The 22,685-nt window shown below is 46.9% G+C and overlaps 2 protein-coding genes across 2 annotated transcripts in view; one reads left to right on the forward strand and one right to left on the reverse strand.

The window, feature by feature from the left end:
- The window catches only part of upf1 (UPF1 RNA helicase and ATPase), a gene marked incomplete at its 5' end in the record, with an annotated part of 62,192 nt that extends 56,301 nt beyond the window's left edge, over nucleotides 1-5,891 (forward strand). Inside the window, 4 exons of the mRNA XM_038776578.1 lie at nucleotides 178-342; nucleotides 1,176-1,396; nucleotides 1,710-1,829; nucleotides 3,100-5,891. Of these exons, the coding sequence (XP_038632506.1) occupies nucleotides 178-342; nucleotides 1,176-1,396; nucleotides 1,710-1,826 (503 nt within the window). The remainder of the gene's footprint in view (nucleotides 1-177; nucleotides 343-1,175; nucleotides 1,397-1,709; nucleotides 1,830-3,099) is intronic.
- Nucleotides 5,892-7,078: 1,187 nt separating this feature from the next.
- Nucleotides 7,079-22,466, reverse strand: ddx49 (DEAD (Asp-Glu-Ala-Asp) box polypeptide 49). The gene is made up of 13 exons (XM_038777972.1): nucleotides 22,318-22,466; nucleotides 21,636-21,759; nucleotides 15,326-15,411; nucleotides 15,119-15,240; nucleotides 13,185-13,372; nucleotides 12,737-12,877; nucleotides 12,521-12,596; nucleotides 11,397-11,473; nucleotides 9,282-9,379; nucleotides 9,113-9,187; nucleotides 8,526-8,614; nucleotides 8,248-8,319; nucleotides 7,079-7,405 (listed from the first exon to the last, which is right to left on the reverse strand). Exons 1-13 carry the CDS (start codon nucleotides 22,454-22,456, stop codon nucleotides 7,232-7,234), a joined length of 1,461 nt encoding a protein of 486 aa, XP_038633900.1. The 5' UTR covers nucleotides 22,457-22,466; the 3' UTR covers nucleotides 7,079-7,231.
- Between the last annotated feature and the right edge of the window lie 219 nt (nucleotides 22,467-22,685).

Genomic DNA, 22,685 nt, shown 5'->3' on the forward strand with positions numbered 1-22,685 from the left:
AGCCTTGGAGAGAGAAGCAGAGAAAGGAAGAGAGCACTTGATAGAGCAAATCCTCTGTGTGTGTAAACTGTCACACTATTGTCCACTACTTCTGACTAATTGCTATTCCCTGTCCCCTTTATAAAGTCTGTGCCAGGCGATCGTTGGGCCTAATATTGCACCTTTTTACTCCTCCAGCTGGACGTCCCTCCAACATGTACTTCCAAACCCACGACCAGATTGGAATGATTGGAGCCAGCCCCAGTCACGTTGCTGCAATGAACATCCCCATTCCCTTCAATCTGATGATGCCCCCAATGCCACCTCCTGGGTACTTTGGACAAGCAAATGGACCAGCAATTGGTGAGCACTTTAAGATGTGTCTGTATAGGGGCTTATGTGATGTAGTCCCAGAGTTAGTACTTTGGATAATGCAACTTGGAACCAATATGTGCAGGATACTCTGGGAGGGGTATTCATATTTTACACAGAATTTACAGTACAAAAATGAGACTTCTCTTCAGGGTTTAGTCTACAGACTTGTATAAACTGCTGGAGTTCTAATACTTTTTGTCACATGAACAAATCATTTATTTATTTTTAAAATAAATTTAGAGTACCTAATTATTGTTTTCCAGCAACGAACCTGGGACCTCAGTGCTGTAGGCAGCAGTGCTAACCACTGTGCCACCATTCCACCCTATAATTAATTTTTAAATAGGAATATTTTCCTCCATGATCTAATTCTGGTCCTCTTCCTGATTGGTCTAGGAAGGCAATTGAAGCATTTGCTCTTTGACCTGATAGTGTCTGTAGACATTTCTTTTCTTTTTATAATTTTAGAGTACCCAATTATTTTTTTCCAATTAAGGGGCAATTTAGCGTAATCAATCCACCTACCCTGCACATCTTTGAGTTGTGGGGGTGAAGCCCACGCAAACATGGGGAGAATATGCAAACTTCACATGGACAGTGACCCAGGTCTGTAGGCATTGCTTGGGCATTTGTGCTGGCGCTGGATGGCCCTGTATCAACTCACTCCACAGTTGTACATGACATTACATCCAGTACAAGGAAACTCAACATTTTGTGCAGTGGGATTCTGCAGTCCTGGTTTTGCTGTTCACTGCTGAGTTTTGGTAAGGGGTGTTTGGGTTACACTCGGGCAGATTCAAGGCAAGTGTTCTTGTTTCAAGGTCGTGGAATTCCTAAAGGAAAAGTGGGCCGTGGGGCTCGTCAGCGAAACCGTGGCATGGGGAACCAGCTGAACAGTCAGTCCAACCTGCCCAACAGCCAGGCCAGTCAGGATGTGGTGTCGCAGCCATTCTCTCAGGGGCCTCTGACGCAGGGATACATCTCGATGAGCCAGCCTTCACAAATGAGCCAGCCCGGCCTTTCTCAGCCGGAACTTTCTCAGGTAAATTGTGGTCCTGCTCACACTGGCACCTGTCCACCTTTCAACTAGAACCGTCTCCAGTTGGGCCTTTGGGATTATTCGCTGAAACCCTCTGTTATGCTCACTCCGGCTGCCTCCTTTTATCCCATGTTGGGCAGCCACACCTCCAGCTGTCCAGGCTCTAAGCTCTGGCTTTATCTTGTTTGTCTACTGCCTCTGTTGGGTTTTGTATAACTGCCTGATCTGATTTATTTATAAAGAATTCTATCCAGCAGTCCAAATCCACTTTGTCTAATAATAATATGATTTTTGAAGGTATTCTTTGTGATTGCAGGATAGTTACCTGGGAGATGAGTTCAAGTCTCAGATCGATGTCGCCTTGTCGCAGGATTCCACTTACCAGGGCGAACGTGCATATCAACATGGGGTGACTGGGCTGTCACAGTACTAGAATGTGAGCATGCTTCTTGTTACTAATCTAGTTATAGGCCGCAGGTGCAGCAGGGATTTCTGTCCATCCTTGCAAAGCTTGAACCTGCTGCTAACCCAGCTGTCACCACTGGGTTCATTGGGAAGTGTGGAGGGTGGGGATGATAAGGGAGGGTGGGAACTTGAGGATTAGGGGTAGGGAGGTGAAGGACTAGGTGGGGTTGGAGAGGAGGGGGTGTGGAGGGCTTGGGTGGATGGGAAAGAGGTAGGGATGTGGAGGATTGGGATGGCAGGGGAAGAAGTGTAGGGGGCTGGGTGGGGTTGGAGGGGAAGGGGGTATGGAGGGTTGGGGTGGGGGAGGAGTGAGGGGGCTGGTTTGGGGTGGCAGGAGGAGGGATATGGATGGTTAGGTGGGTGTGACGGGGTAGAGGTGTCGAAGGCTGGGTGGGGATAGCAGGGGGGTGGGAATAGCAGAAGGATGGGTGTGGAGAGCTGGGTGGAGTTGGAGGGGAAAGGGTATGAAGAGCTAGGTGAGGGCGACAAGGGGACGGATGTGGAAGGCTCGGTGGGGTTTGCAGAGAAAGGGATGTGGAGGGTTAGCTGGGGGAGGGTGTGCAGGGGTGGGTGAGGGCAGTAAAGAACTGGGTATGGAGGAATGGGTAGGGGCAGCAATAGAGGGTGTGAAGTGCTGGATGGGGGTGGGGACTGTGGCCTCTGTCAGGTCTACCTATTTCCAGGGGCAGCACGGTGGCACAGTGGTTAGCACTGCTGTCTCACGGCACCGAGGACCCAGGTTCGATCCTGGCCCCAGGTCAGTGTCCATGTGGAGCTTGCACATTCTCCCTGTGTCTGTGTGGGTCTCACCCCACAACCCAAAAAGATGTGCGGGGTAAGTGGATTGGCCACTCTAAATTGCCACTTAATTGAAAAAAAAATTGTGTGCTCTAACTTTATTTTAATAAAAATTTAGAGTACCCAATTAATTTTTTCTAACTACTCTGCACATCTTTGCGGGGGTGAAACCCACGCAAACACGGGGAGAATGTGCAAACTCCACACGGACAATGACCTAGAGCCAGGATCGAACCTGGGACCTCGGTGCCGTGAGGCTGCAGTGCTAACCACTGGTCCGCCGTGCTGCCCTCGTGTACTCTAAATTTATAAAACAAAGTCTACCTATTTCCTGTAACAAAGCTTTCCAGTCGTTATTGAATCAAGGGGGGGAAATTGAGTAATTGGGGAGAAAGACTGGTATATTTGTGCTGGAGTTTTGACATGCTGCCTTGTTTGTCCAGGTTAAGGAGAGGAGAGCTAGGCTTGAGCCAAGCTTAGTTCAACAGTAATTCAATCTGGGGAATAAAATCAAAAATGGATACCTGTTTCCACTGCGACTACCGAGGCATCAACTGTGAGAGAGCAACAGGAGAGAGAAAAACCAACCCAACAGGAGGAAGAGAAGAGAAAAGGGAGAGAGGAGGAGGAGGAGAGAGAAAGACCACTGCTAGCAGATTGAGACGAGGAGATTGACTGGAGGAACGAAGAAATAGAGGGCACTTGTGCGCCTTGTCAGCCGGGCCAGGCCTGGTCTCACACATCTACTAAACTCTATTGCTGTTACACGCAACTCGCCCTTGGAAAGAATATCACAAGCTGCTGAGACCCTGCTCCCAGCTCGTCAAACAAGGGAGAGAGGAGGGGCTCGTGCTAAACTAACAGTTACCTGCTACATCCGGACCACCCGTTCATGGAGGCCGCGGGAGACCTTCTTGGTTTTGGGAATAAAGGGAATGTTATCTCTCAGTTGTGCTCTGGACGCTACAATTAGCGATTAAACTGTAAATTTCAGCAGTTAGACCGTCGAGAAGCAAAGATTAATTTCTGGCAAAACGCAGTTGACACAGAGCTGCCTTGTGCCTCCACCCCCTTCATTCACTTCAGGTCGTGAGTTGATCTCAATTCAGGCTTTCTGCCCAGTGCTATCGTTTCATGTTGCTTTGTCAAACCTTCTGCAGTAACTGGTTTTAATGCGTGTTCCGAATTGGGGTTCGTGAAGGGTTAACTGTGGACTGTCTGTCAGATTCCAGTACTGGGCTGTGGGAGAATTCTGCTCCTCAGAGTTTTCTTTTTGCAAGTTTTAGATTTTTATTAGAAATGCACAGAACGACAGGAGAAGCTGATGTTGGTCACTGCTCCTCAGGAAAGAGCAATCAGTCAAACCGTGACTGTTCAGCCCATGGAAGAGTTTTTTTTTTAAACCCACCGTAATGGATGTTTTTCCTCTTGTGTTCCGTGAGACGATCTGCTTCCAAATCGTTTGTTTTAGTTTCTAGCTGTCCTGAGAGTGATGAGATCAGAAAAGGGATTGCGGCGGTGGGTAATGGGCCCCTGCTTTAGACCCACTACAATGAATCCAGGGAGGCGGAGAGTGCCTGCAGCATTCTCTCTTTGTTGGGCAAGCAGCTTATATATTGACACACAGTGTTAGTGAAGCACTCAAGTGGCAGGGGGGGCTGCAAGAATGTTTTCCACATGGAAGTGAGATGCTGGGCTTGACACATCGAGAATTGTCTGAGTGGCTGTTTAATTCTTGTCTACTGAACAATGCAACAAATCACTTGGCAGCAGGTTAACCAGATATTTAATAATGAAAGTTTTTAAAGTGCCAGTTTAACCTGTTTCATTAATTTAGTGTGATTTGCATTTATTTCTGAATTATTTAAACATACATTTAGAAAACCGTTTGTGCATGTATTAATGCCATTGCGAGGACTTGTGTGAAGACTGGCAGTGATTCCTATTGGCCCCTGCTCCAACCCCAATCTGAACAAACACTCATTTTAAACCAAAGCTGTTTTGGGAAGTGAATTACTTTCCACCACCAACAAGCAGTTAACAGAAAGCCTGGACAATTGTCTCTTGCACCCATGGTATGATGTTCAAGGTTGTAGTCTTGAACAGTCAATGATAAAGGCAGGGATTTTATCCTAATGCTATTAGATTGAGTGTAAGAAAGGGTTTTGTCTGTAATACTGTGTATGTCACACTTGCCTAGTTGCTATTGTGCAGAGGAAATTGACAATCTCTGGTCTATAAATTCTGCCTTTTTCCACATGAATTCAAGTGAGAAAAGTCTGGCGCCCAGGCAGAGTAAGGCAGGTGTACAGCTGGCTGCAATATAGAACCAGTTTCTAAATGGCCTAGCAGCTAACCCCAAGTGTGTTGCACTGTACAGAATAGTGAAGAATCCTAGCAGCTATTCAGAAATTCAATTTTATAAACAAAAGGCATTTGTGTGCAGGGCGTATGTGACCACAGGCTTTCGACCATTTCCTGACTTTTAAACCTGATTTTGTGTGGACTCTGATCTACTGAAGGCACAACAGGTGCATGGGTAGTGAAGCTTGTTCCACTCTTAGCCTCGCCCCTTCACTACCCAACCCTTTTTTTGTTAACCGTTGATCCCATTGATTCTGTGGTAGCAACCATATCGATTTGAAGGCTAAGGCTGTGTTGCTGAGGAGCACTGGGTTCGCCTATTGTCGCTAATGGCTGTACGTAAAGTGTATGGTTTTGGGCAGCTGTGCTCCCTCCATGCAATGGTCTCTGCTCAGCGATGCTGATCCTATTGGTGACCAGCAGTCTGACAGGTAGCTGCTGTGGACTTGGGAATGGGACTGAATGCTGTAGACCCTCCTGTCAAGTGGCAAGATGTTTTAGGGCACAGGGTCTGGCCGAAGGGGCTTCTCCTTTATTGAAACTTTTTTTTTTTTTTTTGTTTTGGCTTCCTGGCAGAATTGTTAAAAGTTCATAGTTGCATTTGTTCTGGTAGTTCATTCTATTCAGCTGTGAGCCCTCTGTAAAAGATCCATTGCCGATCACCTTCATTCGCCCCCCGCCCCCGCTTTGTGCTTTGTTTTACTTTTGTGTAGCAGGAAGAGAAGGTTCTGATTTTAAATCCATGATGATCCTAGTGCTGGTTCTGCATTTGTTCAGTGGAAAATGTGTTTTTCCAAATCTGTCTAAATTGTTTTATTTTAAACCTATTTGTCTGTAACACAAACCATTAATAAAATTAGCTCTGCATAAATATTGGCATCACTCTTTTTAATTTGTGTGGTGTCTCAAAAGGAAAACTGTTCCTCCATATCTTTAATCTCTGCCCTTCAATCAAATTCCAACATGTAATTCCCCTCGAGTATCTATTCTGGTTGAATGTTTAGTTCTGTTAATATTGTGTCTGGAGTCTGTGCTTATCAATTTGCAATTATTCTGACCTCTTGATTCCTGTTTGAAATATAGTAACATCAACTTTAGCGATCATCACCAGCTTCATAAAATGGAGCCCCCGAGTCCCATTGACTAACTGAACAGGGAGCCAATGGAATTCACTGACCCCTGAATTTAGGAAAGAGAAGAAAACTAGAGGCTCTTGTCTCTAGCATATAGAAACATTTATCTCAGTACGTTTGGAGAGAGAGCCCCTGCTGCCTGCACTCCAGCTTGAGAGATGTATAAAAGTCCAGGCACAATTTAGCAGTTTATCACACTTTGCAGACTGATGCCCTTAAATTTAAAGAACTATCATGGGGCTAGGTTATGAGATGCACAGGAATTAACCACCCAATCACTAAGATTATAAATGCAATGCATTGAGTTTTCTGCTCCTTGTTAACTTATCTTCAGTACTAGAACATCTGTAAATTTGACAGGTGGCCTCTTCCCTGTGACGTAACAAATGTATCTTTATTTTTTTTCCTCAAACTCTCTCCTCTAATGAGCACTCAATCCCATGGAGCAAGAGCCTTTAAGCTTGAACTCCTTTGTCAATCAGAAATATAACTCAGCCAGGGCAGCAGGGTGCAGTGGTTAGCACTGCTGCCTACAGCACTGAGGGCCTGGGTTTGATCCCAACCCAAAGATGTGCAGAGTAGATGGGCTGGCCATGCTAAATTGCCCCTTAATTGGAAAAAATAAATAACACAACCTTGAATATATTCAATCTATTTCCCAGTGTCTCTGGTGAAAGAAATTCCAAAGACTTAACGACCCTCAGAAGAAATTCCTCATCTGTCTTAAATGACCCTGTACTTTGAAACTCTGCCCTAGTTCTAGATGAACATCCCACAGGAACCTTTATTTCAATAAGTTCACCTCATTCTAAACTCCAATGACTTGGTTCAACACAGCAGGTAAGAGATTGCTTGGAACTGTTCCTGTGTTTCGTAACTCTCAGAATGGAAGAATTATTCCTGGCTCCAAAAACCGAGGGCAATATTGTCTGTACAACGGATATATTTAACACTGCATTGGAATTCGGACAGGAAGTCAATGTTACAAAATGTTTGAAATTGAAATGCCAGGTATAAACATCACTAATTGGCAGCTTTGGTTGCAGATCAGAGCCTCTTTTTTTTTTCCAGCGATCCTTCACTTCATTTTCCCTGCTGCCTTCTGCTGTCTTCTTTTCTTCTTCAGCAGTTTGTGTTTGAGCCGGATTGCTGCCTCTCGCTCCAAAGTCTCTTGCAGTCTCTGCTTAAATCTCTGCTTCCCCTCCTTTATTTTTGCCAACTCCTTTTTTCTTTTTAACTCCATATCTGGGTCCTTCAAACAGGTAAAAGAACAAAGTCAACACAAGCCAAAACTAATTGACAGGAAGGACAGGTTGATCATATCTTCAACTCCAAGACTGTCTGGAAGCTCACTCCCTTCTCCAGGGCAATTAAGGATGTGCTGTGAATGACGATATTGCCAGTGATTCTCACTTCCTATGAAAGAATATTTAAAGGCTAAATTTCCTGCCAACACCAAGCATGTTGTTGCTCTGAGATGTAATGAGTGGACAGGACCGAAGATGGTGCTGCTGAAATCCTCAACTGGGCGTCAGTCTTTTAAATGGGCAGTCAAATGAAATGTGAAACTGTACGCCATTGTGGGTTAATTTATAACTAAGACAAGTCGTATTGCACTCTTATGGATAACAGCTGTTTGTAACCAGAATTCATAAAAGCTAGTTAGCTTCAAGTACTTATTTGCCAGGAAGTATTGCTGAGTTGCCTGTGGAACAAGGAGTGACAGTAAATCAAGGGGTTTCACTGAAAATTAATGTCTGCCATCAAGAAAGCGCGTGCTTGATAACCATTGACGGGATTCCGTGAGTGTTTGCCAAGGGAGGGGATAAAAGTGAAGAGGAGCAAATAGGGACTCCTCATAAATACTGCCGGGCACTCCCTCTGGACACCCCCAGGAACCACTCAATCTTGCATCATCACACCATGCGCCCTTAATTGCGCACAGAGGAATGTCAGATTTCCACACATGCACATACTGCTGTGTGCGCAGGAGACTCATTGATTTTACTCCATTTCCTAATCGGGGAAAGGCTGAACTGTGTTAGCAACACTATTTATAATCTGTCCATATATGATTGACAGCAAGCCACGTACCTTTCCTTCTAGAATCATCTCCTTCCTTTTATTAATTTCCTTCTTTTCGCCGAAGTCAGTTGCCTCCAGTTCCTGGAGTAAACAGAAACAGATTCATGATCAGTGCTGCCAAATTTCCCATCCAGTTAAATCAGAGAACATACACACACAGAGCGGGAACACTGCCCATCTGCCTGCCCGTGGAGACCAGTGACTGCTGGGTCCCAGACAGGAGGGTCGCTTCATACTCTACAATGAAAAACCTCACCCAGGCAAATGACCCAACACCAGCTACTCACAATCTCACACTCCCGCCGGGTCACATTCACATGTGTGAGAATCTTCAGTACATTCCCCTCATCCACAGGAAACTCCTTCAGTTTGGTTTCTGTTGAGGAAATTAGACGTTTTAGAGTGTTCATAGAATTTACAGTGCAAAAGGAGGCCATTCGGCCCATCAAGTCTGCACCGTCTCTTGGAAAGAGCACCCAAGGTCAACACCACCACCCCATAACCCAACCCAACACTAAGGGCAATTTATCATGGCCAATCCACCTAACCTGCACATCTTTGGACTGTGGGGGGGGGGGGCAACCCACGCACACATGGGACAGATGTGCAGACTCCGCACAAACAGTGACCCAAGCCGGAATCGAACCTGGGACCCTGGAGCTGTGAAGCGATTGTGCTATCCACAATGCTACCGTGCTGCCCTTTTTTTTCTTGGATTCACCTAACAAAACACAACAGGTGTTAAACTGTCAAAGCTGAGGTCTGCAGCTATTTGACTAACATACACCTGCAAACTGCATCCCCATGCGCACACGCCCCAGCTGCACTCACTTATCCTGCTTTGGATGCAGATCCGCCTCCAGATGATACTCACTTGTTTCCTCCTCAATCGCGTGAACCAGATGAATGTCATACTGAGTAACAAGAGTGATTGAGATGCCTTGGCGACCTACAAGAACAGAATGATTGAAACTATTTAAACACAGGCCAGGGGGTGGAGGGACAGGAGAAGACAAACTGGAACACCAACCATCCCCGACTACCTGCTCTGGCGGTGCGGCCAACCCGATGGATGTAGATTTTAGGCAGTCCTGGTGTGTTATGATTGATGACGACATGGACTGTGGGTATATCGAGACCACTGCAAAGAAAAGGTCAGCGTTAGGGATTTGTCACCAGTGGAGCAGGAATGACTGTCTCCAGAGAATATTACCACCCCACGTCCCCAATGATCTTTGGGCCTCAAGAATCAATATCGAGCATCAGGGAAAACGCAGGCAGGCAAGGCACCGGAGCCAGATGGGTTCCCAGTGGAATTTTCTAAGACGTTTGCAGGCCGGCTGGTACCACTGTTGGTGGAAATGTTTGGGGCATTCCTAGAGACGATGAGGCAAGCTTCCGTTACACTTCTATTATTAAGACGGATAAGGTAGAGTGCAGGTCATACCGGCCGATAAATATGGATGCCAAAATTCTGGCTAAAGGTGCTGGTGCTCAGGTTGGAGGAGGGTCTTCCGCAGGTGGTTGGTGAGGACCAGACAGGGTTTATAAAGGGCAGGCGTTTGTCCTTGAATGTGCAGCATTTGTCAGGAAGGGGAGCAGGGGCAGCACGGTGGCCTAGTGGTTAGCACAACCGCCTCACGGCGCTGAGGTCCCAGGTTCGATCCCGGCTCTGGGTCACTGTCCGTGTAGAGTTTGCACATTCTCCCCGTGTCTGCGTGGGTTTCACCCCCACAACCCAAAAATGTGCAGAGTAGGTGGATTGGCCACGCTAAATTGCCCCTTAATTGGAAAAAATTATTGGGTAATCTAAATTTATAAAAAAAAAACAAAAAAAAAAAAGGAAGGGGAGCAGGATGTTATTAAGGCGATGGATGCAAAGGTGGCCTTTGACAGGGTGGAGTGAAGTTACCGGTTTGCGGTGTTGGAAGGATTTGGGATAGGGCTTAAGTTTGTGCTGTGGGTTAAGTTGCTTCATAGGGAGCCCAAGGCGAATGTCCGTATGAACGATTGGAATTTGGGTTACTTCCAGTTGTATGGGGGAAACTGTCCCTGGCCACAATTTAGCATTGCCAATCTACCATCTTTGGACTGTGGGAAAAAACTGGAGCACCTGGAGGAAACCCACACAGGCACCGGGAGAACGTACAAACCCCACAAAGACAGTGACCCAAGGCTAACCACTGCTACCGTGCTGCCCCAAATCAAAATGGAGAACGTGGGAATATTTTACTTCTGTTCCACTCTTTCTATGCCAATGACTGCCGGTGTTTTTACTGAAGGCGTTATTTCAGGGGGTGGAGCGGTTGATCACAGTTTGGGCGGACAAGGTAGCCAGAATTCGGAAAGCGGTGCTTCAGAGGGTTCAGCAGTCAGGTGCATTGGTTCTGCTCAATTTGATTTACTACTGGGAGGCGGGTTGGTATGGGGACCAAGAGGAAATTTGGGTTAGGATGGAGGCAGGTTCACGCAAGGGATCGGGGTTGGTGATGGTGCCCCTCCCGTTTTCCCCAGGGAAATACTCAGGCAATCTGGTGGTGGTAGCAACTCTGAAGATTGAGGCAATTTCAGCAGCATTTTAAAATCAGGGGTGGTGTCGAAGGTGGTGCCAATCTGTGCAAATCACCTGTTTGAACTGGCTAGATTAGAGATGCTAGGTTCTGGGGCTGGGAGGACAAGAGGGTGGTAGGAACAAGGGATTTGTTTCTGGAGGGGCGATTCGCGACTTTGGAGGAGTTAACTAAGAATTGTGGGACCCCATGGACCAAAGCTTTCTGGTATACGCAGGTGTGGGATTTTGCAAGGAAGATCTTTCCGATGTTCCCAGTGATAGGCCCTCCTTACTGTTTAATGCTATCAGTGGTGGGGGTTTAGGAGTAATTCGGGGATTTATGGGAGGATTCTGGAGGAAGATATGGTGCCACTGGAGGGGGTTAAGGCAAAGTGGGATGTGGAGTTGGGTAGAGCACTGGAGGAAGTGGTGTGGTGTGAGGTGTTGTGTGATCGAGGGGTTCTAGAAAAGATGGTGCCTGTCCATTCTGTATTTCAAACAGTTGGTCACCATCAGCTGCTAGGGTTGGGGGGGTAAGCTTTTTTTTTTAGTATAAAATGTAAAAAAAAAAAATCTTTTAAAATTTGCTAAAAAAAAGAATCCGTACCGAGAAGCGACATCTGTGGCCACAAGGATCTTGAAAATACTCGACTTAAACTGGGAGAGTGTGGAAAACCTCTGTTTCTGTAGAGAAAAAAACCCCAAAATGATCAGCACAACACAGAGCAGGTCCCATCCAGACATCCCTGTACCTGTCCTGGGAGTGTGTGATACTCTATCTAACCCCACGCTGTGCCTGTCCTGGGAGTGTTTGACAGGGACAGTGTAGAGGGAGCTTTACTCCCCGTGCTGTATCTGTCCTGGGAGTGTTTGACAGGGAGAGTGTAGAGGGAGCTTTACTCCCCGTGCTGTATCTGTCCTGGGAGTGTTTGACAGGGACAGTGTAGAGGGAGCTTTACTCCCCGTGCTGTATCTGTCCTGGGAGTGTTTGACAGGGACAGTGTAGAGGGAGCTTTACTCCCCGTGCTGTACCTGTCCTGGGAGTGTTTGACGGGACAGTGTAGAGGGAGCTTTACTCCCCGTGCTGTATCTGTCCTGGGAGTGTTTGACAGGGACAGTGTAGAGGGAGCTTTACTCCCCGTGCTGTATCTGTCCTGGGAGTGTTTCATGGGGACAGTGTAGATGGAGCTTTACTCCCCGTGCTGTATCTGTCCTGGGAGTGTTTGACAGGGAGTGTAGAGGGAGCTTTACTCCCCGTGCTGTATCTGTCCTGGGAGTGTTTGAGGGGACAGTGTAGATGGAGCTTTACTCTGTATCTAACCCAGTGCTGTACCTGTCCTGGGAGTGTTTGATGGGGCCAGTGTAGAGGGAACTTTACTCTGTACCTGTCCTGGGAGTATTTGATGGGGACAGTGTAGAGGGAGCTTTACTCTGTATCTAACCCCGTGCTGTACCTGTCCTGGGAGTGTTTGATGGGAGCTTTATTCTGTATCTAACCTCGTGCTTCAATTGTCCTGGAGTGTTTGATGCCCCTCCCAAAATTCAGTAACCCCCCCAAGATAGGATTGTGCAGTCTCAGGTCTAGCCCCTTGGAGAAAATGTAAATTATTTTAAATATTTCTTTACAAATTATTAGTTAAATCCAGATCAGCAATTTTTAGTTTAATTTGAACTTCTGATTATGAGATTGGATCGGGATTGATGTGATTCCAGACTTGAGGAGCCCCTCACCTGCTTCATGGTGGAGTGTAGGGCACCACAAGGAAAGTTGAATCTCCGCAGCATCATGTTCAGGATCTGGCACATTCTGCAAAGCACAAAGTTGAAATCAGATCAAACCCATTGCTGGGGTTGTGGCGAGTAATCTGTGTTTCACACGTTCTCCCATCTTGGATCATCATCTCACACACATCAACATGCACATTTAATATTACTTTTCAAACTTACTTGCACGTATTTGTGAAAATGATAATGGACCAATCTTCATGCTCATCCTGAAACTTCTGAATAATGTGCACAAGGAAAGCTTCTTTCACACGCTCGGGAACAAGGAGGTATCGTTGATCCAGCTCTGTCACCGTGCGAACCCTACAGAGAAACAGACAGCAGCTCAGTGCCAACGCTTTCCGTACGGTCCACCCTCCCATACCTGCAACTGGAGTTACCATAGGAATTCCCTCGGCTCCGGAATGTATGTACATTGCTCCCATTGCACTGGACTGTGTAGAGGGAGCTTCACTCTGGATCTAACCCTGTGCTGTACCTGTCCTCGGAGTGTTTGACGGGGACAGTGTAGAGAGAGCTTTACTCTGTATCTAACCCTGAGAATGTTTGATGGGGACCATGTAGAGGGAGCTTTACTCTGTATCTAACCCCGTGCTGCATTTTTAGTTACTCAGTCTCAGATTCCCAGAAGAAAGGCTTGTTCATGGCGATCTTCTTCAGCTCATGTAACGTGTCGGTGAGGGTGGCACTGAACAGTAGTGTTTGCCGTTTGGCCGGAACAGCGGCGATAATCGGCTCCAGGTCCTGTGTGAAATCTGTGCAGCCTTGTTCCAAAAGCCTGTCAGCTTCATCCAATACCTAAGGGAAAATGTTAATCGCAAAATTGAGCCACATTAATGTGTCATCCGAAGTCGAGACAAGCCGCAAAATGTGTACAGTTCTACAGCTCTCCAATAGGGCTCCAACTGGGAGCAATCCCTGCGGTGTGAGAGGAAACGACTACTGGGGGGTGATGTGCAGTGCTGTGCCTGGGGTGGTAACGCTGTTGGGACAGTTTACTGGTGACCAGCGAGGGCCAGTCTTCTCTGGGATGGTGAGATGAGACATTGCAAACAGAGGAATATTAATAAGAGTTCTGTTTAAATTCTGATGGGGTTTGGTACAATGAATGAGAAAGACTGTCTCTGGTTGTAGAGTCAGTAATTTAAAATTGTCACAAAGAGATTGAGACAGATTTACACAGATGGTCATTATAACAGACTGTCCTGCCACAGGCAGTGATGGAAGCAGAGACCATTATTGGAAAAATGAAAAACATGGAGCAGAGGGCTGTGGACTGTAGAGGACAGTGGGATCAGTTTGGGATTGATACAGGGCTTTGGGGAAAGAGAGCAGGGCAATGGGATCAGTTTGGGATTGATACAGGGCTATGGGGAAAGAGCAGGGCAGTGGGATTAGTTTGGGATTGATACAGGGTTATGGGGAAAGAGAGCAGGGCAGTGGGATCAGTTTGGGATTGATACAGGGCTTTGGGGAAAGAGCAGGGCAGTGGGATCAGTTTGGGATTGATACAGGGCTATGGGGAAAGAGCAGGGCAGTGGGATCAGTTTGGGATTGATACAGGGCTTTGGGGAAAGAGCAGGGCAGTGGGATCAGTTTGGGATTGATACAGGGCTTTGGGGAAAGAGAGCAGGGCAGTGGGATTAGTTTGGGATTGATACAGGCCTTATGGGGAAAGAGCAGGGCAGTGGGATTAGTTTGGGATTGATACAGGCCTTATGGGGAAAGAGAGCAGGGCAGTGGGATCAGTTTGGGATTGATACAGGGCTTTGGGGAAATAGAGCAGGGCAGTGGGATCAGTTTGGGATTGATACAGGGCTTATGGGGAAAGAGCAGGGCAGTGGGATCAGTTTGGGATTGATACAGGGCTTTGGGGAAAGAGAGCAGGGCAGTGGGATCAGTTTGGGATTGATACAGGCCTTATGGGGAAAGAGCAGGGCAGTGGGATTAGTTTGGGATTGATACAGGCCTTATGGGGAAAGAGCAGGGCAGTGGGATTAATTTGGGATTGATACAGGGCTTTGGGGAAAGAGCAGGGCAGTGGGATTAGTTTGGGATTGATACAGGCCTTATGGGGAAATAGAGCAGGGCAGTGGGATCAGTTTAGGATTGATACAGGGCTTTGGGGAAATAGAGCAGGGCAGTGGGATTAGTTTGGGATTGATACAGGGCTATGGGGAAAGAGAGCAGGGCAGTGGGATCAGTTTGGGATTGATACAGGGCTTATGGGGAAAAGAGAGCAGGGCAGTGGGATAAGTATGTGGAATGGAACTAAATAAAATCACGATTCATAGAACGAGCGGAATCACATTCATTCTGCCACAAGAGGGCCCCAGTGTATCATAGAACCTGATGCTCCAATTTGTGGCAGGAAACTTGCACTGACCCCTCCACGGTCCTCTCCTCTCCCCCACACGTCCCCCGCCCCCAAGGCCCCATCTCTCCCTGTCCCTCGTGAGGAACTGGTGTTTGTGGAAAATAAGCATCATTCCCAGTTTCTAATACGGGAGAAATATTATGAAATGTTTCCAGACTGTATCCTACCAGAAACTTTATTTTCTTCAGGCTGAAGGTATCGTTACTCCGTATGTGGTCAGCCAGACGTCCTGGAGTTGCTATGACAATGTGAGGTTTCCTGGAAAGTTCTAGAGCTTGTGTGACCATATCTGTGGGGAATATTCAGAGAATAAACTAGCATCAGGAAAAAGGGCATCACGAGATCAGGGGACAGGACATCAGACACGTACTTACCCATTCCACCAACAATAACACAATCCCTCAGACCTAGCGGCTTGCCCAGGACTCGAAACTGTTCCGCAATCTGATAGGCCAACTCCCTGAGAGAAATCACAAATACATCTTAGTCCAAAAGCTCAGTTTTGATGTCCTGCTCACTCTCGATGGTGTCTTTATCAGGGATAGCTGCGTGACACCATTAGAATGGAGGTGTGTCATGAGATCCAGTCTGAGTTTCACTTTGGCCTGTGAGCAGAGCACAGCACACACAGCTCTGCTGCTGGTAGCTTCACGTTTTCTAGCCAGTATATCTGTTCTCATGTGCCTAGTCTTAATAAACAAACCCACAATGTTACCCAATCCCTCATGAGTGATTGGGTGCATTTATATCATTATAACAACACAACATGATGCTCAGCGGTGGTCAAACAGCCTGGCAGTAAGATTTAGTACAGGTACGACATGGTGAAAAGCCTCCAAACGTGCTACAGGGTGTGAGACGATCCTCGGCATTTTAGTCAGAGCACGCAATGTCACTGCATCAGAGAGTGTTGAAACCGCAGCGCGGTGGTGGTGCAGAAAATCATTGAAGGCAGAGTGTTGGCATAGTGTTTAAGTAAGAGCTGGTAAACAGATGGTCCCTCATGATTCTACTGCAAGATATAATCTGTCAGTTGGGTGAGGACAGCGATTCGAGAGAGTCAGCACCACGTTAGCACTGGTCACTCGCCTGCCCAGACTGGGCGTGGGCTGGATCAATAGCAAGCGAGGGTGAGTCAAACAAACAAAACAAACAAATCATCATAAAAATCGGGCTAGATAAGGTTGCAACTAAGTGGGTGACTTCAGGAGGTGCTGAACAATATATTGAAAATAAGGAATCATTTCAAAGGGATATTGTTAAAATGTCCCAAAAATTTCCCAGTTTGGATTCTCAGGGCAGCATGGCGGCACAGTGGTTAGCACTGCTGCCTCACACCGCCAGGCGCCCCGGTTCAATCCCGGCCTTGGGTCACTGTGTGGAGTCTGCAAGTTCTCCCGTGTCTGCGTGGGTTTCCTCCGGCTGATCCGGTTTCCTCCCACAGCCCAAAGATGTGCAGGTTAGAAGGATTGACCATGCTAAATTGCCCCTTAGTGTCCAAGGATGTGCAGGTTAGGTGGGGTTACGGGGGGGGGGGGGGGGGGGGGGTGGGTGGAGGGTGTGGGAATGGGTCTAGATAGGGTGCTCTTTCAGAGGGTCGTACAGACCAGATGGGCTGAATGGCCTCCTTCTGCACTGTCAGGATTCTGGGGTTCTGTGAATTGGGGTGCAACTGACCTACTATCCAGATTCAAAATGCTTAAACAGCGTACAGAGCCATGGTGTCTTGATTCAGGCATTTCGGAACCAGACAAGCAAACCATGAAAATTCACCTCACAATTGGAAATGAGGATCTACACGGTCTGAACACATCAGGATTAACATAAGGAAAGCTAAAGGATGCCCAAAATTGGACTACATTGGAAGACTGGTTCAGAACCAGGTTAAACTTCTGAATTCAACAACTAGAGTTCATGTCATTTCAACAGTCTGCAGAATCCATCGGCCATTTCATCAGCTGATGCAGTGTGACTTTTCAGACACAGAACCAGCAGACTGAAGTGTTGAGTTGGCGATCGCATCCACTCCCATGGAAGCAGTCCAGAAAGGTCTGCCAGACAAGCCCAAAATTTGCAACAATGCAGAACTACTCATGGATGGATGCAAGTACAAAGTGATCCTCGGGTCAATGAAGCTAAGCTCCACCCAATGCTGACTCGCTCACAACACCTAAACCTACCAAACCAAGTAGAAAGCATAGCCTTCTGCATGCACCAAGAGAATGACCAGCTTTCTATCAAGTCTGAAAAGCACGTGGCAGAAAGGGCCATTGGCAGCAGCAGGGCACCAGAGCAAAGGCTGATGCAGCCACAAAGAGCCGTGTTCTGATCCAAACAGGCCGTACACATAGGGTACCTTCCAGCAACAAGAACGACCATCCGGTGTCCTATCAGAAACCTGCAATGGGGCAGCACGGTGGCGCAGTGAGTTAGCCCTGCTGCCACACGGCGCCGAGGTCCCAGGTTCGATCCCGGCTCTGGGTCACTGTCCGTGTGGAGTTTGCACATTCTCCCCGTGTCTGCGTGGGTTTCGTCCCCACAACCCAAAGATGTGCAGGCTAGGTGGATTGGCCACGCTAAATTGCCCCTTAATTGGAAAAAATTAATTGGGTACTCTAAATTTTTTTTGTTTAAAAGGAACATGCACGATAAACCAGAAAATGATGATGATGTGAACAGTGATTCGAAAAGCGATGAACACATGTTTCAAGCTGTCAATCTTGTGGAAAACATACCCACATCACAGGGACTGCAGCGATTAAAGGCGGCAGTTCATCACCGTCTCAAGGGTAATTAGGGACGGGCAATAAATGCTGGTCTAGCCAGTGCTGCCCACATCCTGTGAAAGAATTAAAATAAATGCAATCTCACCGCCCAAAGTGTTTGTCGAGACTAAATGATTTGTCCTGAGAAAACTGGCAACTACTCGTTATTGGCCAAGATTGATACAGGGGCAAGAAGCCACAGACTATCCCTGCAAATTCTAAAAGACATGCATCCACAGATAAGGAAGGTCATGGCAAAACCTATTACTACACAACTTGCAGTGTACAACGGTTCATTAAATCCATGTGCAAGATCCATAATCCTGGAGGGCAATTACACAATCAATCCTCCTGGATGTCACATATATTCTACATCGTGAAGACTAAAGGCCCAGTGATCGCAGGTCTAAGCCATGACTCTGCACTAATGACAATCCACGCAATCGGTCAGACCTTACAAGGCAGTGCAGCCTCAGCAGAACAGCTTCAGAAAATGTACCTATTGCCTCAGTTCATGACCCAACATCAGAATATCAAGGATGTTTTGAGAAAATTGGCAGTTTGAAGGGTGGTACAATGTTACACTTACAAGAGAATGCAAGACTGACCATTACTCTTGCCAGATGGCGGGGGACAGGCCTGTACTTGCAAAATCCTACCAACTGTCCTGTCTTGAGACAATTCACACCTCTTTAACCTGGGATTACCCCCTATCTCTGGATCTGTAATGATTTGATTACCTGAAAATGCTCGCATTCTAAGCATTGTCTAGCACCTCTGACTTCGTCTATATAAATGTTTCTGGAACGTACCCCTCCATTCACCAGAGGAAGGAGCAGTGCTCCGAAAGCTCGTGTTTGAAACAAACCTGTTGGACTTTAACCTGGTGTTGTAAGACTTCTTACGGTGCTCACCCCAGTCCAACACCGGCATCTCCACATCATGAATTCAGCACGTCTACGAACATGAGACCATTTTGGGCTTAACTGGGATGGGCTAGGCATATCCCGTGGTAGGCAGGCAGGTCATCATACCCGAATCCTTGCGACCTGATATTTTTCGACAACCGTAACACTTTCAGATGAACATCAATCAAACGGGAACACTTATAAGAATCAGTCTAACAGCTGTGTATGGACAATGACATTGATGTCGTTGTCGAGAACATTTGTCAAGTCAGCACAAAGAACTTTGATTCCTCGTGATGGTCCTACCAACCCTTAGAAAAAATCGCATCCACGGCCCTGAGCTCATCGCCTCCATCACTATTTTACTGAACATCTCATTATTCACCAATTGCTCAATAAGCCAAACACAACTGTCGCACACACTCTATATTTTCAGTTTATTTGTTGTGAGAGATCATCACAGATCATGGTCTGCAATTTATTGGTAAGCCATTTCAAGATACGTGCAAGAAGTGAAATATCGATCACACTACTTCTTCTCATTACCTTAGATCCAACAACCTAGTTAAACAAATGATTCACATGGTGATATTCCTAATTCTCAAATGTAGACAGTCACAAGAAAGATTGACACATTGCAGTGGTATATCAGAAAGCAACACCTTTTAAATGCAACAACTCCCATCAATGGCAGGGCTCATGTTTGGCAGACCAGGGCGTACCAAATTACCTACCCTTACCCAGTCTACTCTCCCAGAAACTAGAGAGCAACTTTGAAAACTACAAAAGAAGGTGAACGACATGCACGATAAAACCGAAGGTACAAAATTGGCAAGTTAGGACAACAAATTCACATCCAGCATGCCACAGAAAGTATGTGACAACCAGCTGAGATTTGTTTGGAACCCAGGTCCTATGAAATCACAAAGTTACTACACTCCTGTATGCTTCACCCGTGCCACGGTGAGGCGTGACCGAGGACAAATCAAATCCATTCCAGCTCCTCAATCACCGTCCAGTCCTCTTGCATCGAGAGCAAGATCCCAAATGCAACCAAAAACTCCATCCGGGAATAACAATCCCAAAGAATGGATTGGATTGGATTTGTTTTATTGTCAAGTGTACCGAGGTACAGTGAAAAGTATTGTTCTGCGTACAGTTCAGACAGATCATTCCATACATGAAAAGAAAATACATAATAGGGTAAACATAAAATATGCAATGTAAATACATAGACACAGGCGTCGGGTGAAGCATTCAGGAGTGTAGTACTACTCAGTTGAGAAGATGTATGAAGAGATCAGATCAGCTCATAAGAGGGTCATTTAGGAGTCTGGTAACAGTGGGGAAGAAGCTGTTTTTGAATCTGTTAGTGTGTGTGTTCTCAGACTTTTATATCTCCTGCCCGATGGAAGAAGTTGGAAGAGTGAGTAAGGTAGGTGGGTGGGTGGGTGGGTGGGTGGGAGGGGTGTTTGATATCTCACTGAGAAATTAAAGAGACCTCCAGACAAGGTTACTATAAGATGTGGGCATGCCAACAGATTAGCTCTACACTTTGTAAAAAGATTCTTCAGTCCTACACACTGGTAACTAAATGTAATGGTAACTAAACATGAACGTGTGTTATAGTTATACTTCCTGCGGGGAGCGGGGGAGATGGATGTATATTTAAAAGAGGGGATGTTGTAATATGCATTTGAGGCATAGCAGCTTGACATCACCAGAAGGGTCATGTGATCCAGTCTCAGTTTCACTTTGACCTGTGAGCAGAACACAGCACACTCACCTCTGCTGCTGATGGCCTCAAGCTTTTATCCATGTATATATTCTCGTGTGCCCAGTCTTAAAAAATGAACCCACAACGTGATTACACAATCCTTTGAAGTGATTGGTGCCTTTAAATTATAAAAACACAACACTCCCAATGAAACTCAAAATCAGAGGGACCTTCCTCCTCAGAACAACAACGATTTACATAGCACCTTTCAATGTATCAAAACATCCAAACGTGCTTCACATAATCCGTTAAAGCAATAGGTGAGGGAACATGTCGGCAGGAGATGGAGTCTGAAATCATCACGGGTACGAAATCACTCGGAGCAGAGGCTGAGGGTGGAAATTAGTGAGGAAGATCTTGGTGCAAACATTTTTGCAATACTTGGGAGTGTGAGAATTTGAAATCAGAGGTGAAAGGGGTGGACAAAGTGAGATGATCAAAGGAGGAGAAAGTGCCAGAGGAATAGTTATAAGAGCCAGAGCGACACTCTTGGCAAGTGGTGAAAGGTATAACCAGGCACAGAAGCTTCAGTTAGGCGGAAGGTGTCAAGGAAATTTGGCATGTCCGCATTGACTCTTATCAACTTTTACAAGTGCACCATAGAGAGTATCCTATCTGGCTGCATCACAGCCTGGTATGGCAACTGCTCGGCCCAAGACCGCAAGAAACTACAGAGAGTCGTGAATACAGCCCAGTCCATCACACAAACCTGCCTCCCATCCATTGACTCTATCTACATCTCCCGTTGACTTGGGAAAGCGAGCAGCATAATCAAAGACCCCTCCCACCCGGCTTACTCACTCTTCCAACTTCTTCCATCGGGCAAGAGATACAAAAGTCGAAGAACACGAACGAACAGATTCAAAATCAGCTTCTTCCAGACTCCTAAACAACCCTCTTATAGACTGATCTGATTAATACTACACTCCTGTATGCTTCGCCCGATACCTGTGTCTATGTATTTACACTGTGTATCTTGTGTTGCCCTATTACGTATTTTCTTTTCATGTACTAAATGATCTGTTTGAGCTGCAGATCAGTGGAGAGCACAGTGAGAACTGATCCACTGCTTGAGAAAGAGGCATAGTTTCTGTTTTCTCAATAGGAGTGGCTAAAAATGGCAACTCCAAGTGGAGGGGCAACTGTATCAGTGTTTTGTGCTCAGTAACCAGGACCTCCTGAGTTCCACCGCAAACAATTCCAATGACGGCTCAAGACTACTCATATTTGTCACCTGGTTGGAGCCAGCACCAAGCAGAATATTCCATACGGATCCTCCGAAAGTTTCTGAAGAATGGGGAGAACGAATGCCGCAGTTTTGCCACTGCCGGTTTTGGCACAGCCCAAACAGTCCTGTCCTGGATGAGAGGAAACACGATCATTAACTTACTGAGTGGTTTCTATACTGGAAAAGGCAGAACAGTTAAGGGTCAGAGAGCAAGGAGCAGGTCAGCGGTCAAAGGACAAGGAGCCAGGTATCGGGGTCAAAGGACAAGGAGCCAGGTATCGGGGTCAAAGGACAAGGAGCCAGGTATCAGGGTCAAAGGACGAGGAGCCAGGCACGGGGCGTCAAAGGACAAGGGGCCAGGTATCAGGGTCAGGCAGGGGTCAAAGGACAGGGGCCAGGCTCGGGGTCAAAGGTCAATGAGCCAAGTACTAGAGTCAGGGGTCAAGGGGACAGGTACCGGGGTCAAAGGACGAGGAGTCAAGTACAGGGTGTCAAAGGACAAGGGGTCAGGTATCAGGGTCAGGCAGGGGTCAAAGGACAAGGAGCCAGGTCGGAGTCAGAGGTCAAAGGACAAGGAGCCAGGTACCGGCTCAGGGGTTGCAAGCTCTTCCCCCTCCTCCCGATCCTCACGGTGGTCTGAGCGGCTCTGAGAACCGGGGGGAGGGGGGCTCCGCGCGGCCGCTCTCACCCCGCAGGATGGCCGGGATACAGTTCCGCTGCACCGGGGTCGGCTGGCGGATTCCGAGCCGCTCCGCCTGCTCCGCGATCCAGGGCCGGAGGCCGAGAGAAGCGAGTCCGGCAGCCGCCATGACTTCCTGAGACGTCATTACCCGGAGACCGGCGCCTCCTGATTACATCACTCCCGGAACACGTGGCCACCGCCATCTTTGGTGCTGGCAGAGCCCAAGCCCCGATTTGCAGCAAATTTTATTTTTCACCTGGCTACAAAACCACCAAAAATATGGAGTCAAATTATAAATCCATTAGTGACGAGTCTTATTTTAGTAAGCCACTGCAAAGGATTCCAAACTATGAGAGACTAAACAGCTGCACACA

This window comes from Scyliorhinus canicula, chromosome 18 (genome assembly GCF_902713615.1).
Source record: "Scyliorhinus canicula chromosome 18, sScyCan1.1, whole genome shotgun sequence".
Taxonomy (NCBI): domain Eukaryota; kingdom Metazoa; phylum Chordata; class Chondrichthyes; order Carcharhiniformes; family Scyliorhinidae; genus Scyliorhinus; species Scyliorhinus canicula.

Coding starts and splice junctions, on each gene's coding strand:
- ddx49 (XM_038777972.1), bottom strand. CDS start 22,456: ATGACGTCTCAGGAAGTCATGGCGGCTGCCGGACTCGCTTCTCTCGGC. Junction 21,760..22,317: donor TATCCCGGCCATCCTGCGGG/GTGAGAGCGGCC, acceptor CCTCTCATCCAG/GACAGGACTGTTTGGGCTGT. Junction 15,241..15,325: donor TGTTATTGTTGGTGGAATGG/GTAAGTACGTGT, acceptor TATTCCCCACAG/ATATGGTCACACAAGCTCTA.